Raw genomic sequence first — 16566 nt, 5'->3', positions numbered from 1 at the left:
ACGGTCATCTGCTTCCTTCTCTCTCCCTGTTGCTTCCTTCAACGTCACAGCTTGCTTTGCCAGACTCGCCCAATTGCACAGGAGCTACAGAGCAAAGCCTCTGTTTTCTCCATTGGCTGACCAGCACATGAAGTAACTTATGTACAAAAGCTTGCAATGCCCAGTCATTTCATGTTTTTCCCTGGGTCTTAGGCTCAAAGCATTGACCATGAGATTTCTGTAATGAATGTCAATAAATCAAAAGTAGGTTTGCTGCTTACAGATGGACACCCGAACAACACCTGAACAGCATACTCAAGATTGCTACAGCACAGACATTGTCTCCAGAAACTAATAAACAAATTATTGTAGGAGCACTGATCTTTTAAGCATATTTTGAGTTTTTTAAAAAAATAATCTTTAATTGCGCTTGTCTGCGTTAATAGTGTTTATAAAGTTTATATCTTTGCCACCTGGCATTACATTTTATGATACACATGGTGCGGCCCCGCAAGATCCTATTTGTGTGAAATCTGACCCTGAGAGCCGGTTTGGTGTAGTGGTTAAGTGTGCGGACTCTTATCTGGGAGAACCGGGTTTGATTCCCCACTCCTCCACTTGCAGTTGCTGGAATGGCCTTGGGTCAGCCATAGCTCTGGCAGAGGTTGTCCTCGAAAGGGCAACTGTTGTGAAAGTCCTCTCGGCCCCACCCACCTCACAGGGGGAGGAAGATAAAGGAGATTGTGAGCCGCTGTGAGACTCGGAGTGAAAGGCGGGATATAAATCCAATATCTTCTTCTTCTTCTCATGAGTTTGACACCCTTAAAAACTACAAGCTCCTTACAATGATGTCTGGCTTCAAGAAGACGCAGGGCTTTTCACAATACAGGCTGAATGCTTTCCCTTTCACGTGGAATTGCAGGGGAGAGGGCAACATGAAGGTGCCTGCGTCATCCCCCGGGTCCATCAAGACAGTGATTTTCCTCCCTCCTCCTTTTTATCGTGGCTCCATCTGTGGCCATTAGGTTCATACTTCACTGCCTTTTCCAATGAGTTTCTAAAAATAGACCTGCCTGGGGGTGCCACTGTCAAGAAAGAAAGCTGCAGAAAAGCGTGGCGAGACAGGCCGGCTGCCCCTTCCAGGAACAGCTTTCAATGCATTCAAAAAGGAGGGGGGGGAAACCCTCCCCCACAAGCACCTGGCTTTATTGCGATGCTACCTTTTGTCATCAGCGTGAACCTGGCCTTTAAACCGTCTTCCTTCCCAGGCCTGTACAGAAACATCCCAAAAAGGCAGAAATCATGTGAGGCAAAACGACATCTCCGGCATTATCAGTACCGCAAAGGCCACGTGGAAACGGAACCAAAGTTTCAACTATAGAAACTGAAACAGCCTAGGGTTAGCAGAGGACTGAGACTCAATCCACCTCTAATTCTGCAACACTACCCGTAAGAACTAGCAACTTGCTTCATTAGGGGAAAAAACCCCACAAAGCTGTGAGGCAAAGGAAGCTGAATTCTGCATGGGCCAATGGAACAATCGGAACCTACCCATTGTGAACATCACCGCCCATCAACCTCTGGTTCCTTTTGCGGGGGTGTCAATCATGCCACCCGGGGGCCGAATCAGGCCCCTGGAGGGCTCCCTCCTATCAGGCCTCCAAGCAACTGGCTGTCGTCTACTTCCTTCTCCCTCTCACTTTCTTCCTTCTGCATCAATGGCTTGCTTTGCCAGGCTTGCTCAACTGCACAGGAGCTGCAAAGCCAAGCCTCTATTTTCTCCATTGGCTGAGGCTCCTCCCTTGGGGAGGAGCCTCAGCCAATAGAAGGAAGAGAGGCTTGGCTCAGTAGATTGAGAGAGCCTGGATCGCATGGGAGAGATACAAAGAAAGCATCTTTAAGACCAACAAGTGCTAATGTTTTAAGCATATTTTAAAATAATCTTTTGTGTTTGTCTGTGTCTTTTATGAAGTTTATATTTCCACTACCTCTTCTACATTTTATGAAACGTGTGGCTTGGCCCGACAAGGTCTCATTTATGCCAGATCCGGCCCTCATAACGAATGAGTTTGACACCCCTGCTTTACAGACTTTCCTTCTTTCTTTGAGCCAAGCCCCACTCCCATTTGTTAGAAAAGAGCAAAACCATTTAAAGTTACGCGCAGCCTTTCCCTCTCTTCCCCCACTGCATAACCCACATACATTATGCCAATTAAGCAGATTTGCATGAGTCTGGATAATTTATTAGGGCAGCCGTACTCTTAATCGACAAAGGGTTTCTTCCAGTGGAAGAGTTTTAAATGAATAATCAGTTAGCCGGGCAGAAATCTGCATATAAATTAAAATTCATTCTGGGGGGAAAAAAAAACCTCAACAGACATTGCAGCTCTGTGATGTAGAAGGCCACATTTTGGAAGAGACACCTCCAGTGCGGGAGAGAAGGGGGAATTGTTAAGATGAAAGAATGCCTCTTCCAAAACTGCCTGATTTCCCAAAACTCTTCCCAGTCCATGAAAAGAACATGAACCGGTAAAGGAGAATAAGCATATCCAGGCCTTGAATTCAGCAGCAGCTCAAAGGAGCACAGCTCCTGAACCTTTCTGACGGTTTCCCCTCTTCCTTTCCACCTACCTTGTCCATTGAATAGTGGGTGCAGCTGCGTAACAATCCCTGCATTAGGGTAGCGGGCAGCAAGCCAGCCCCCAGTGGCTTTGCCACGCCCCCAGCAGCTCTCATTCACCCCTGGAGAAGCCAGCGCCACCCTTTCTCCACTTCTTATGTGATTTTGGGCAGTGGGTGGCTTGCTGGCCTTTTGACTGTGGAGGGGGCAGCCAAGGAGAGCCCCAGGTGAGTGAAGCCTGCTTGGGCTGGCTGGATCTCTAGCCAGCCCAAGAAGGCCTTGCTCGCCTGGGGCTCTCTTTTCTTGCATTGGGTTGCTTTTGGCTGGTGGGGTGGTGGTGGTGGCATATGCTAATAAGCTATGCTAATGAGCTCCACCACCTATTTTTCTGCAAAACGACCCCTGTGAATATCACCAATGGGTCTTTTAAAAGCACATTTTTGGTTTTGTACGACATACGCAGAATCACACACTACAGGCATCCTAATAGAAGGATTCCCTTCTGTGCAAGTGCAAAGCTGGAAACCTCTTACATTCCCCTCCCTTCCTGATAGACTAGACTTGAGATTCCCAAATCTGATTCGGGTCTCGTTGATTGAGGTCGCCCGTCCCGTTAAAGACCAGTAATGGAAAACAAAGCAAAGCTGTGGCTTGGGTCAAAGTTATTGAAACTATCAGATTTTATTTAAAGGCCTTCCAAGGCGAAACTTCTTAGCAGTGAAGATAACGGATTTATATTCCGCCCTATACTCTGAATCTCAGAGCGGCTTACAATCTCCTTCCACCACAACAGACATCCTATGAGGTGGGTGGGGCTGAAAGAGCTCTTACAGCAGCTGCCCTTTCAAGGACAGCTCTGGGAGAGCTATGGCTGCCCCAAGGCCATTCCAGCAGCTGCAAATGGAGGAGTGGGGAATCAAACCCGGTTCTCCCAGATAAGAGTCCACGCACTTAACCACTGTGCTGTTAGCTAATAGCCACTGATGGACCTCTGCTTCATATGCTTATCCAATCTCCTCTTGAAGCTGTCTATGCCTGTAGCCACCACCACCTCCTGTGGCAATGAATTCCATGTGTTAATCACCCTTTGGGTGAAGAAGGACTTCCTTTTATTAGGTCTAACGCAACTCCTGAGCAATTTCATTGAATGCCCATGAGTTCTTGTATTGCAAGAAAGGGAGAAAAGTACTTCTTTCTCTACCTGTCCCGTGCATAATCTTGTAAACCTCTACCATGTTGTTTCTCAGTCGACGTTTCTCCGAGCTAAAGAGCCCCAAGTGTTTTAACCTTTCGTCAAGTGTTTTAGCCTTTCTTTAATGATACTAGGGGAGATACAAACTCTGTAAAGAAGGGGGGGGAACGAAGGAAAACTAATTACAGACAATATAAATTGGAGGAGAATTAAGCAACTGCTGCATGCTGAAATCAAACCTCCCCCTTGGGATTCATACCAAGGCACGTGGTGTGTGTGTGTGTCCCAGCGCGACACCCCTCCTTGCCCAGAACAAAACGAGGCTGAAAACTACAGCCATTAAAGTCTGCCATTCTGCAACAGGCGGGATCCACTGTGGCTCTGTGCTAAAATAAAAAAGCCCCGCTCCCACAAGCTAAAGAAGTTCCAAGCTTTCCTGCTTGACTGGAAAAGACTTTTGGAGAGGCCCTTGTAACTCGTTGCAACAGACCGAGGTGAGAAGGGGAGGGGGGAGAACGGGAGAAAGAAGGGAGAGGCGAGAAAGAGAGGCATTCTTAAAATACCTCAAGACATCACTTTTTGTCAAGGCTGTTTGGAGGTTGTTTAAAAAAAAAAAAAAAGCACGACACACCTGTCTTGCCACAGCTGCTGTTCACCGGTGAAGGAAATGCAGACTCGGGGGACAATGCACCCACCCCCTTCATTTCCACTCAAGAATCTCCAGGCCCCTTTTGATTGAGGAGCCAGCCTGCTGAGGGTGTTCTCGTTCGTACCTAGCCCACCTCATCCCCTCAGGCTGTGGGGTGGTGGTGGGGAGAATGACATCCAGGGCTGTGGAGATTGGGAAAAATCTGGATGTGACATATAAGCTCTCGCCAAGTTTCTAGCCCTCATGACTGCAAAGATGTGTGTGGAGAAACACCCTTTTGGGCCTGTGCTTGTCCGGGAGTGGTTGAAGGAGTCTCTCAAACTCTAGGCAGGCTTTGGGGCCTAGTCTGTTCCTCCTTCCCCCCTCGCCTCCTGTCTGGAAGCAGCAACTCTGAGGAGGCCTCCTAGAGAGGCAGAAGTCCTTCAGGCTGGTCTCCCAGAAGGCTGCAGGAAGGAAAACCAGTGCCTGGGCGGGAACTGGGTTTTATATTAGCGATTTTTGGCCGGAAGCCTTCAGTTTGAGTTGGGGTTTGAGTTCAGTCAGTTGGGTTGGTGAGTCTGTCTGTGCTGGATGGTATGGTCAGGGAAAGTTGTATAATAGGGAAAGAAGGACCGTTTTCCCCTACTTTATGTCTTCTGTTCACCTTTTTTTAAAAAATGCCTGTATGTAGTTGTAAATTTTAAATAACTGTTTTGTCTTTTTAAAAGTTGGTCCCTCTGTACCACATAGTTTCCCCAACCGCCTTAGACCACGCTACTGCAAGGGGGGAGTCCAGGGAAGGGGGAAGGCATACAGTTGGCAAGGGTGCCAATCCTCCAAGGGTCTCCCAAAGAAGGACTTTGGTCTCTGTCATAACCAGGTGATGGATTGGCAGAGGACCTTGAGGCCAGGCCTCAGAACTGGCAGGAAAGGGGATTGGGTGTCCTGTTCCTCTTGGTCAGGAACCTCTAAATTGAACAGGTGGTGGCAGCGTGCCCTAGTGGCGGGAAGAAGATAAGCTCCTTTCAGGAGTTGGCGGGTCTGGATCTGAAGGCAGAATCGGGCCAGTTCTGCCACAGTGTGCATGAAGGGACCACCTGAACTCTCAGAAGCCCAGAGGGTGGGCGAGAGAGACCCCCGACAGCTGGGGCAGCTCTGTCGACCTCCTCCCTGAATTCTGGGTCCTTCTGCAAAAACTAGCAAAGTCGTCATGCGTCTGTTATGTTTTTGTCCTGCCTGTTCCCCAAATGGCTCATGGGGGACACACCAAAATCTGCTCTCCTCTCAGTTTCGACCACTCGGTGAGGTATGTTAGATCAAGAAGAGAGCAAATGGTCCATGATCACCCACTAAGCTTTGGAGCCCAAGCATGGATTTGAACCTAGGTCTCACCAGAATATCATCAGTATGGCACAGTGGTTAAGAGTGTCAGACTAGTATTGGAGAGACCCAAGTTCAAATCCCCGCTGGAGCCATGGAAGCTCGCTAGGTGACCGTGGGCCAGTCACAGTCTCCCAGCCTAACCTACCTCATCGGGTTGTCGTGAGGATAGAAGGGAGGAAAGGACAACAACATTGTTTTTTGGTCACCCATGGGTGAGAAAGGCGGGGTCTGAATGAATTAAAATAAATTTACGTAGAAGACATTTCATCAGCTCAAGTCTGCAAAACGAGAAGCGGCAGGGAGGGAAATCATGTCAGTTAGTGCGGAAGTTTTTTTGATGCAGAAGCTGGATGTGCACTTATAACACCTTCAGCTGCTCAAAGCACTTCAGATAATGAAAGGATTACAATAAAATAACAACAGCCCTGTAAGGCAGGTCAGTGCTAGTCTCTATAACTGCAGACTGGGGAGAGGGGAAGGAGGACTGAGACCAGGGCTTATTTTGTTGAGCAGGAACGCAGTTCTGGCTGGCTTGGTGTCAGGGGTGTGTGGCCTAATATCCAAATGAGTTCCTGTTGGGCTTTTTCTACAAAAAAGCCCCGTGCGAACAGCGGTGACGTCAGGGGGGTGGCCTTAATTTGCGAATGAGCTCCTGCTGGGCTTTTTCTACAAAAAAAAGCCCTGACTGAGACGAAGTGGTTTGGCGAAGGCCATCCAAAAAGTATGTGGCAGAGACGACATTGGAACGCGCCGCCTCCTGAATCGCAGGCCTTAGCTGCTACGATGCACCCTGGAGGAGCGTTGGTTCGAAAATATACAGAGCCAGACCACAGAGTGCTAAGCCGTTAAAAAAAAAACAAGACGGTCCCTGTAAGACTGAAGCAAGCCCACACTAAGCAATAGCTGTCAATCAATGCTCCCCCTAAGCTGAGGAGTCTTGTGAGCCGCTGCACAAGTTTGCTCTAGGGCCATTTTTTCTGAGCTAAGACAAAAATGTGTGAGCCAGAGGCTAAAAAACCAGCTCACGCTAATGCAGTTTAGAGAAATGCTGCTGTTAATTCTTATGACTGACGGAGGCAGATCACTGGGGAGGGGGAAGGGATGAAAGGGGGTTATCTAAGGGTCAAGGGGGAGACTGAAATGCTAGCAGCAGCCATTCAGCCCAAAGAACAGCAAAGCGGCTTCGTGCTCGCAAAAGGGCCGCTGAAAGGGATCCCTCCCTCGTAGCCAGGGGTGGAATTCTAGCAGGAGCTCCTTTGCATATCAGGCCACACACCCGATGCAGCCAATCCTCCAAGAGTTTACAAGGCTCTTTTTTTGTAAGCTCCTGGAGGACTGGCCACATGAGAGGGTTGGGGCCTAATATGCAAAGGAGCTCCTGCTAGAATTCCACCCTTGCTCGTAGCCGAACCCCAACAAAATCTGGGGAAGGGTCGCAGCTTTGCATTGGCTTGGCAGAAGGTCCCTGGTTCAGTCCCTCCAGTTACAAAGCAGCAGGACGGAGGTGATGCTAAAGTCCCCCAGCCTGAGACTCCAGACAGCTGCCGTCAGTAGCCGGAGAGAAGGCTGACCTTGACGGACACTCAGGGTTTGTACAGGAGAAGCTTAGGCTTCCATTGCTGATTGGTGCTCTGCAACACCGGCGGGGGCGAGACTTCAGGCAAAAAAGCAAGCTGCGAAACGGCTGACGAAGCCTCCCTGCAGCTGCAGGTGACTGACCGACTGGGCTTTGGTGGGTGACCGACAGACCGGCGCCTGACGTTGATGTCGCTGCAGGAAAAAGGGGGCATCTCTCAACCCCACTAAGTGCGGGGGACGATAGCGTAAGAGCAACCAGGGACACGAATCCTACCGGTTTCGCTAACTCAGCCCTGCAAAAGCAGCCTCGCGCCCTCTGCAGTCCTGCAGCAAACGGGCAACCGACGGCTCAAGATTGGCATCTCCCCCCCCCCTTTTTTTTGCAGAAGCTAGAGTTTTCAGTATTGCAAGTATCGCTGGAATCACAGTAGGGAGAGAGAGGGGGGGGGGAATCCTGCATCTCTCCGAACCACACAGCCTCAACACTCAAATTCCACAGCTCAAAAGGAGTTCTGCATAACAGCCCCACCCGGTTATAATAACAGAGTGCCGAAGGAAGAATGGGATTGCAGATGGAATCTCTGTGCTTTCCCAGATTCAAACCTCACCGCACCCCCCCCACCAGCACATATAGTTTCCAAGGCCAATTAAGTCTTTGCCCCTTTGTGTGAAGCCTGCTGGTTGCTAGGCATGCAAATAGCTTGGAGAGGAGTGCGGGGATTGGAGCAAACAAATGCTGAGGTCACAAAGGTGCTGGTGGTTCCTGAAAGTAGGACAAAGTCATGATAATTCTCCTACGTGGCCCCTAACCAATGTTCCTTCTAAGTTGCGGAGCCTTGTGGGCAAAAAATTCTACTTTTTGAGCTCCTGGAACTAAAGTTGTGAGCTACTGGTATTAAAGTTGTGAGCTCCTGCTAGTTTTCTAAGTATGGGGAATTTCCCCCCTTCCATATGGAGGAACAGGTGGTTGCCTGCCGTGGGACAGCCCACACTCAAGCAGCCTAAAGAAGAAGTTATTGGATTTCTATCCCGCCCTACACTCTGAATCTCAGAGTCTCAGAACGGTCACAGTCTCCTTTACATTCTGGGTCATCCTTCCTATGCTAAGACAAGAATGTGTGATCTGGAGGCTAAAAATCTGTGAGCTCGCTCACACTAACTGAGCTTAGAGGCAACACTGCTCCTAACAATAAGGAGTATTGGGGGGTGGGGGGGAGAGACTCTCTTGCAAGCAAAAGGTTGTGGGATTCCCAAACATACCTCCTCACCTGTCTGATAGTACCTTTTCTGAGAGAGGGAGGGAAAGGAAAACAGACTCCAAGCACTGGATGGGTTTAAGCCTAGTCCTCTCCTTGACAAGCTAGTTTTCTAAGTATTTTATTTATTTATTTAATTAATTATTTATTTTATTATTTATATCCCGCCCTTCCCAACAAGTGGCTCAGGGCGGCTCACAACACAAAGTTTCACATAAACAGAATTTAAGCATAAAAACAGTTAAAATAATTAATACATTTAAAATTTTAAGACATTTAAACCATTTAAAACATTAGGGACAGCAGACATCTAGTATAACTACACTTGGTATGGGGAATTTTTCCCCTTCCATATGGAGGAACAGGCGGTCACCTGCGGTGGGACAGCCCACACTCAAGCAGCCTAGCTAAAGAAGAAGTTGATGATGATATTGGACGCATATCCCGCCCTACACTCTGAATCTCAGAGTGGCTCCTTTACTTTCAGCCCCACTCCCCACAACAGACACCCTGTGAGGCAGGCGGGGCTGAGAGAGCTCTCCCAGAAGCTGCTTTTTCAAGGACAACTCCTAGGAGAGCTATGAAAGCCATTCCAGCAGGTGCAAGTGGAGGAGTGGGGAATCAAACCTGGTTCTCCCAGATAAGAGTCCGCGCATTTAACCACTACACCAAACTGTGCTATCTGGAATTACAACGGGGTTGAAAGCCACACTCCAAGGCTCTGTGGTTCTGGCAGGAATTGGCTCTTCAACCCCCAGAGCATCCAATGAGAGTGGGAGATGCACCCACCAATCAATTCCCCAGCTCCCCTTTGAGAGCACGTCTATTCCTCCGCTACTGCCCATCAAGGACTGCAATCTCACCTGCCAGGCCACGGCGAGTTGGGAGATCTCTCGGCCGGACATGCCTTCCGTCAGCTTGGCGATCTCGGAGCACTTCTTCCCGTAGTCAAACTGGGCGAGCTTCAGGCGCCTTGAACGTGAAAACATGCATGGGTCAATGAGAAGTGGGACCACAATAGGAAAGGGAAAAGAAGAAGATGATATTGGATTTATATCCCGCCCTCCACTCCGAAGAGTCTCAGAGCTGCTCACAATCTCCTTTACCTTCTTCCCCCACAACAGACACCCTGTGAGGTAGATGAAGATATTGGATTTATATCCCGCCCTCCACTCCGAAGAGTCTCAGAGCGGCTCACAATCTCCTTTACCTTCCTCCCCCACAACAGACACCCTGTGAGGTAGATGAAGATATTGGATTTATATCCCGCCCTCCACTCCGAAGAGTCTCAGAGCGGCTCACAATCTCCTCTACCTTCCTCCCCCACAACAGAGACCCTGTGAGGTGGTGGGGCTGGAGAGGACTCTCACAGCAGCTGCCCTTTCAAGGACAACCTCTGCCAGAGCTATGGCTGACCCAAGGCCATTCCAGCAGGTGCAAGTGGAGGAGTGGGGAATCAAACCCGGTTCTCCCAGATAAGAGTCCGCGCACTTAACCACTACACCAAACGCACACACACACACAAATATTCCAGAATTAGCTCTTACCATTTTCCCCTTTCGATCTCTTGAAATTCCCCTCCTTTTCCTAGCACTCTATCCCATACAGCTTTCGTCCCTGCCGGTTCTGCAATCTCCTGACGTGGCCTTTCTGGTGCTCAAAAGGAGCCCCCCCTCCCCCCTTGACAGCTAGTAAGATACAGCCCCTTTCTTTTTGCATCGACTGTGCGCCTCCCATGATAGACCATCTTTACTAGCAGCAGACAAAGAGGAAATAAGATACTACAGCGATGACTTTGTGGGCACGAGCCTTTCTGGAAGCGTCAACCACCTCCAAAAGTGGACTTGGGGGGCTATTGGAAAGAGGCAAAGAACAGACCCAAGCTGGCCTCTCTCGCTCGCCCTGCCCTCCACTCTGATAAGAAAAGAAACTTTGATACTGGAAGATAAGAAAATATTGGATTTATATCCTGCCCTCTGCTCTGAATCCCAGAGCAGCTCACTATCCCCTTTACCTCCCTCCCTCCCTCACAACAGATACCCTTGTGAGATACGTGGGGCTGAGAGAGCTCTTCCCGAAGCTGCCCTTTCAAGGACAACTCCGCAAGAGCTACGGCTGGCCCAAGGCCATTCCAGCAACTGCAAGTGGAGGAGTGGGGAATCAAACCTGGTTCTCGAGTCCACGCACTTAACCACTACACCAAACAGGCCTGTCTGAAATTACAATGGTGTTGAAAGCCACACTCAAACTCCTCCCTCCTCTCGCTCCCAAGTCCCAGATATTTATGGGAATGAACTCACTGCTTGCCCTCCGTGGCAGGCTTCAGGACGTGCTTGTCGAAATACATCCGGACCAGCCGCTCCCTTTCCTCTAAGCCCGGCAGCCGGAAGTGAACCATTTCGTCTATCCGGTCGTTGATGGCCCAGTCAAACTGCTCCGGCTGGTTACTGGCTAAGACGAGCATGAACCTGTGGGGACAGGGAGGAACGGGGCCTGGTGAAGTGCGCCTGTCCCTCCCTGCCACCACCCAGAAACCTTATCGAATGACGCCCATCGTTACGCGGCCGAGCCCAACCAGCTATGTGGCATCTCATAAGAACATAAGAGAAGCCATGTTGGATCAGGGGAAAACATGAAATGGCTGGGCATTGTGAACTTATATACGTAAGTTGCTTCATGTGCTCGTCACCCAATGGAGAAAATAGAGGCTTTGTTCTGTAGCTCTTGTGCGATTGAGCAAGTCTGGCAAAGCAAACGGTGAGGCAGAAGGAAGCGAGAGAGAGAAGGAAGCAGCCGACAGCCAGTTGCTCGGGGGTCTGATAAGAGCTCTCCGGGGGTCTGATCCAGACCTCAGGCCACATGTTTGACACCCTTGATTTAAAAGATGTGCTTCTGTTTCCCAATTTCATATGAACATATGAAGCTGTCTTAGACTGAATTAGATCCTTGGTCCACCAAGTCAGCATGGTGTCAGACTGGCAGTGGCTCTCCAGGGTCTCAAGCTGACATTTTTCACACCTATTTGCCTGGACCCTTTTTAGTTGGAGATGCTGGGGACTGAACCTGGGGTCTGCTTACCAAGCAGACCACTGAGCCACCGTCCCTCCCCATCTCATCTCTTTTCCACATTCTTTTCTTTTGTCAGCAGTTTGTTTCCTGCTGTTGTAGTTACGGAGGCATCTGGGTACTGTGTGCTGAAGTCAGGTTTTTGTATGCAATTTATCCCTACGATATACAATTCCTATTTATTGGTGCCCCGAATTAAGCTATTCAACGTGCACGTTTTACCGCAAAAGAATGGCGCCAAGATGTAGAGCTGTGGAGCCCATGTGGTTACGGGAGAAGCAAAACTGAGAAAGGAGATTTTTCATAAAGCAGCAGGGGGGAGAAATCTGAAATCTTTACTGTGTCTGGCTATAACTCCAGTCCGCAACCAGGGCAGGGGGCTGCGCTTGTTGCCTGGACTCTGGGCTGAAATATGCAACCAGCACAGCTTCCGTAAGTGCCTCAATTTGGTCAATTTACTTCTCAGACTGGATTAAAACCTGCCAGGTAAAATGTAGGCACTAAAGGGGCACGCCAGTTTTCAAAAGCAGAGGCCTAATACAACAAGATGTGAAACAAATGTCTGCATAGGCATCATCTCTCTCTCTCTCTCTCTCTCCCCGCCCCCAGTTAAGAGACTCTGAGGGACTCTGTCTCAGAAATTGGTGGCCATTTCTGCATGATGACTACCAGACGGCCATTTTGAATGCAACTCGCAGCTCCGGGGACCGGGCCTTCCCAGCAGGCTTTCTTGGAAGCGTGAAATTGGCCACATAAAAACAAGCACTCACTCAACAGTGAGGAGAATTGCCCATTAACTGGGCTCCTGAGAGACGTTGGCGGATTTACATGTGCTTATTGTGGTGTCAGGCGACTGGAGCCAATTCCCTGTTCCATCAGCACAACCTCCCTTTGTTTGAGGAAACCAAAGCCGTTAAAAGATTTCAACTGACGTGAACAGCTGGATTTTTCTAGAATACATGACACAGCGGGTGGGGGTCCAGGATGTGGCCCAAAACAGGCCACCTACAGCCTTGCTTATATAAGATGGAGGGTGTCTATGACCATCCCAGAACAAAGAAAAAACTCAAGTCTCTTAGGAGATGAAGCAGGCAACTGTCACCAAGCAGAAATTAGTGAATGGGATTGAAGATGATACTGGATGCATACCCCACCCTTCACTCTGAATCTTCACTCAGGCTCAGAGCAGCTTACAAGCTTTCCCCCCCACAACAGACATTTTGTGAGGTGGGGGGGGGGGGGGGCTGAGAGAGTTCTCCCAGAGGCTGCCCTTTCAAGGACGGCTGCAAGTAGAAGGCGTGGAGATAATCAAATCCAGTTCCTCCCATGCAATGGCCCCTCTAAGCTGCAGAGTTTTGTGAGCAAAAATTCTGCTCTGTGAGCTACTGGCATTAAAGTGGTGAACTACTTTATAAATTAAGTTTGCTCTGAAGCTATTTTTCCTGAGCTAGGACAAAAAATGCGTGAGCCAAAGGTTAAAAGCCCGTGAGCTAGCTCACACTAACTCAGCTTAGCGGGGAACACTGATCCCATGATGCCTTTTGGGTGGACAAAGAGATCACCCCCCTCCGTCTCCCCTTTCCGCTCAAGGAAAAGCTGGCTGGATCCAACCTCGTTTGCCCCCAGTGGCTGAAACGATATCCAAGAAGCCCTATACAAGCAGAGCGCGGCAGCCTCTCCCCCTGCTGCTCTTTTAAGATACGCCGCTTCTGATTGTGGAAGTTCCTTCTGATCGTCGTATCGATCAGCTGTTGATGGACCTTCTCCACTCTGAACATGTCCCCCCTGAAAGCCGCTCGCTTACTTGTTACTGTGCTGTCCAGTCCGGTGAAGGAAGGCGTTCAGCGTTGCTCTCAGATCTTCACTGATTTTTTCCTGCAAGAGACAACTATTCAATATCTGGATATCTGAATGTTGTGCCCAAGAACAATCGTGCTCTGAAGAAAAGGGAATATGGGAATAGGGTCGGCGGCTCTGACTCCATTTACTTCTGTGATTAACTGACCACAAAGGCCAAGTCGGCCTTTCTGAGGCGTTTAATGAGAGGGGCGGCCAGGAGCCTTTTGTGTGCTTCTGATGCCTTCGGCCCGCTGGGGCCGACTCATCAGGTTCAACAAGAGTGCTGCCATAGCAGGGGCTGGCCTAGCAGTGCGCACAGCTGACTGGGGGTGGGAGGAGGCCGCCGAAGCGCTTAGAAGAAGAAGATATTGGATTTATATCCTGCCCTCCACTCCGAAGAGTCTCAGAGCGGCTCACAATCTCCTTTATCTTCCTCCCCCACAACAGACATCCTGTGAGGTAGATGAAGATATTGGATTTATATCCCGCCCTCCACTCCGAAGAGTCTCAGAGCGGCTCACAATCCCCTTTATCTTCCTCCCCCACAACAGACACCCTGTGAGATAGATGAAGATATTGGATTTATATCCCGCCCTCCACTCCGAAGAGTCTCAGAGCGGCTCACAATCCCCTTTATCTTCCTCCCCCACAACAGACACCCTGTGAGGTAGATGAAGATACTGGATTTATATCCCGCCCTCCACTCCGAAGAGTCTCAGAGCGGCTCACAATCTCCTTTACCTTCCTCCCCCACAACAGACACCCTGTGAGGTAGATGAAGATATTGGATTTATATCCCGCCCACCACTCCGAAGAGTCTCAGAGCGGCTCACAATCTCCTTTCCCTTCCCCCCCCCCACAACAGACACCCTGTGAGGTGGGTGGGGCTGGAGAGGGATCTCACAGCAACTGCCCTTTCAAGGACAACCTCTGCCAGAGCTATGGCTGACCCAAGGCCATGCTAGCAGCTGCAAGTGGAGGAGTGGGGAATCAAACCCGGTTCTCCCAGATAAGAGTCCGCACACTTAACCACTACACCAAACTGGCTTACCGTGGCCCTCTTCCGCAGGAAGGCATCAGCTTCGTCCACGAACAGCAGGAGGCTGGGAAGGAAAAAGGAAAAGCCAAGTGAAGCAAGGGGAGGGATGGGTCAAGCGAAGAGAAATCGGAAAAGCATCCCCGGAATCCTCTCCTGCTCTCCGAATGTGCAAAAATGGGTATAAATGTTTTCATTACGTTTCAAGGGTATTGGGGAGTGGGTTAGGGAAAGGCATATAAGGGGAAAAAAGCTGTTAAATGTTTACATTACAAATACAAAGAGTAGAAAGAGCTTGCGTACGTAAAGAGAAAGGAAAATCTCTAACTGTGTCACAAATTGCTTACTAATGGTCTAACATTGATATCTTAATTATCTGATGAACAATTTCTATAAATTGAGTCACATATAAATCATAGGTTCAAACCAATGTATCCGCATATTTACTTCAAGAGGGGATTGGATAAGCATCTGGAGCAGAGGTCCATCAGTGGCTATGAGCCACAGCTTTTTATTAGAACTCTCTGTCTGGGGCAAGTGAGGCTCCGTATTCTGGGTGCTTGGGAGGGGCACAGTGGGAGGGTTTCCAGCCCCACTGGTGGACCTCCTGATGGCACATAGGGTTTTTTTGGCCACTGTGTGACACAGAGTGTTCGACTGGAGGGGCCACTGGCCTGATCCAGCACGGCTTCTCTTATGTTCTTATGAATCACCAAACTAGTGACGATGCTCAAAAGTGCCATCTAGTTGCAACGAACTGATGCAACTTGCACCTTTCTCCCCCATGGGAAAGCAACTTGCGTCATTCTCCTCTCCTCCCTTTTATCCTCACAACAGCCCTTTGGGGGAGGTCAGGTGGAGAGCGTGTGATCGGCCCAAGGTCACCCAACAAGCTTCCACAGCAGATCGAGATCTGAATCTGGGTCTCCCAGCTCCCCCTGTCACTCTAACCCAGGGGTGGACAAACTTGCTTAATGTAAGAGCCACACAGAATAAACGTCAGATGTCTGAGAGCCAAAAGGGAGGGAGGGAGGGAAGGACAATAGATGGGGGAGGGAAGAAGAGGTGTACAGAAAGCAACTTCACTTTAAACGTATTCTCCAAGCTGCTGGAGAAGCGAGTCAAAGAGACAAATAGAAGAAGAAGAAGATATTGGATTTATATCCCCCCCTCCACTCCGAAGAGTCTCAGAGCGGCTCACAATCTCCTTTACCTTCCTCCCCCACAACAGACACCCTGTGAGGTAGATGAAGATATTGGATTTATATCCCGCCCTCCACTCCGAAGAGTCTCAGAGCGACTCACAATCTCCTTTGCCTTCCTCCCCCACAACAGACACCCTGTGAGGTGGGTGGGGCTGGAGAGGGCTCTCACAGCAGCTGCCCTTTCAAGGACAACCTCTGCCAGAGCTATGGCTGACCCAAGGCCATTCCAGCAGTTGCAAGTGGAGGAGTGGGGAATCAAACCCGGTTCCCAGGACAACTCCTGTGAGAGCTATGGCTGATCCAAGGGCATTCCAGCAGTTGCAAGTGGAGGAGTGGGGAATCAAACCCGGTTCCCAGGACAACTCCTGTGAGAGCTATGGCTGATCCAAGGGCATTCCAGCAGTTGCAAGTGGAGGAGTGGGGAATCAAACCCGGTTCTCCCAGATAAGAGTCCGCACACTTAACCACTACACCAAACTGGCTCTCCAAATGCCTTCTCCAGGCCAGTCGACAGTGCTGTGGGGGCGAGAGCCACACAATATGTATGAAAGAACCACACGTGACTCCTGAGCCACAGTTTGGCCATCCCTGCTCTAACCACTGCCCCTTGCAGGGATGAAACTTGGAGCTTGTTACCTCCAAGGGGCGTTGCAAGCTTCCCACGGATGCATACGGCTTACTGTCCTGCTCTTTGGAGGCAGGCGCAGCACAATGTGGTGGTTTGGCTCAAACATTCTCAGCCAATGCCCTGCACACAGCAGGCATGCCCCCCCGCCCCCCTCAG

The 16566-nt window shown here is 49.8% G+C and overlaps 1 protein-coding gene across 1 annotated transcript in view; it reads right to left on the bottom strand.

Annotated features, from left to right (window-relative positions):
- Positions 1 to 16566, bottom strand: part of ATAD3A (ATPase family AAA domain containing 3A) — a 42214-nt gene that overhangs the window by 1725 nt on the left and 23923 nt on the right. Inside the window, exons 12-15 of the mRNA XM_060259295.1 lie at positions 14593 to 14644; positions 13507 to 13577; positions 10937 to 11104; positions 9500 to 9608 (exon numbers count right to left, since the gene is read on the bottom strand). Coding sequence (XP_060115278.1) covers positions 9500 to 9608; positions 10937 to 11104; positions 13507 to 13577; positions 14593 to 14644 — 400 coding nt within the window. The remainder of the gene's footprint in view (positions 1 to 9499; positions 9609 to 10936; positions 11105 to 13506; positions 13578 to 14592; positions 14645 to 16566) is intronic.

This window comes from Heteronotia binoei, chromosome 18, assembly GCF_032191835.1.
Source record: "Heteronotia binoei isolate CCM8104 ecotype False Entrance Well chromosome 18, APGP_CSIRO_Hbin_v1, whole genome shotgun sequence".
Lineage (NCBI taxonomy): Eukaryota > Metazoa > Chordata > Lepidosauria > Squamata > Gekkonidae > Heteronotia > Heteronotia binoei.
The sequence above is the reverse complement of the archived record's forward strand: the minus strand, read 5'-3'. Positions and strand labels throughout refer to the sequence as shown.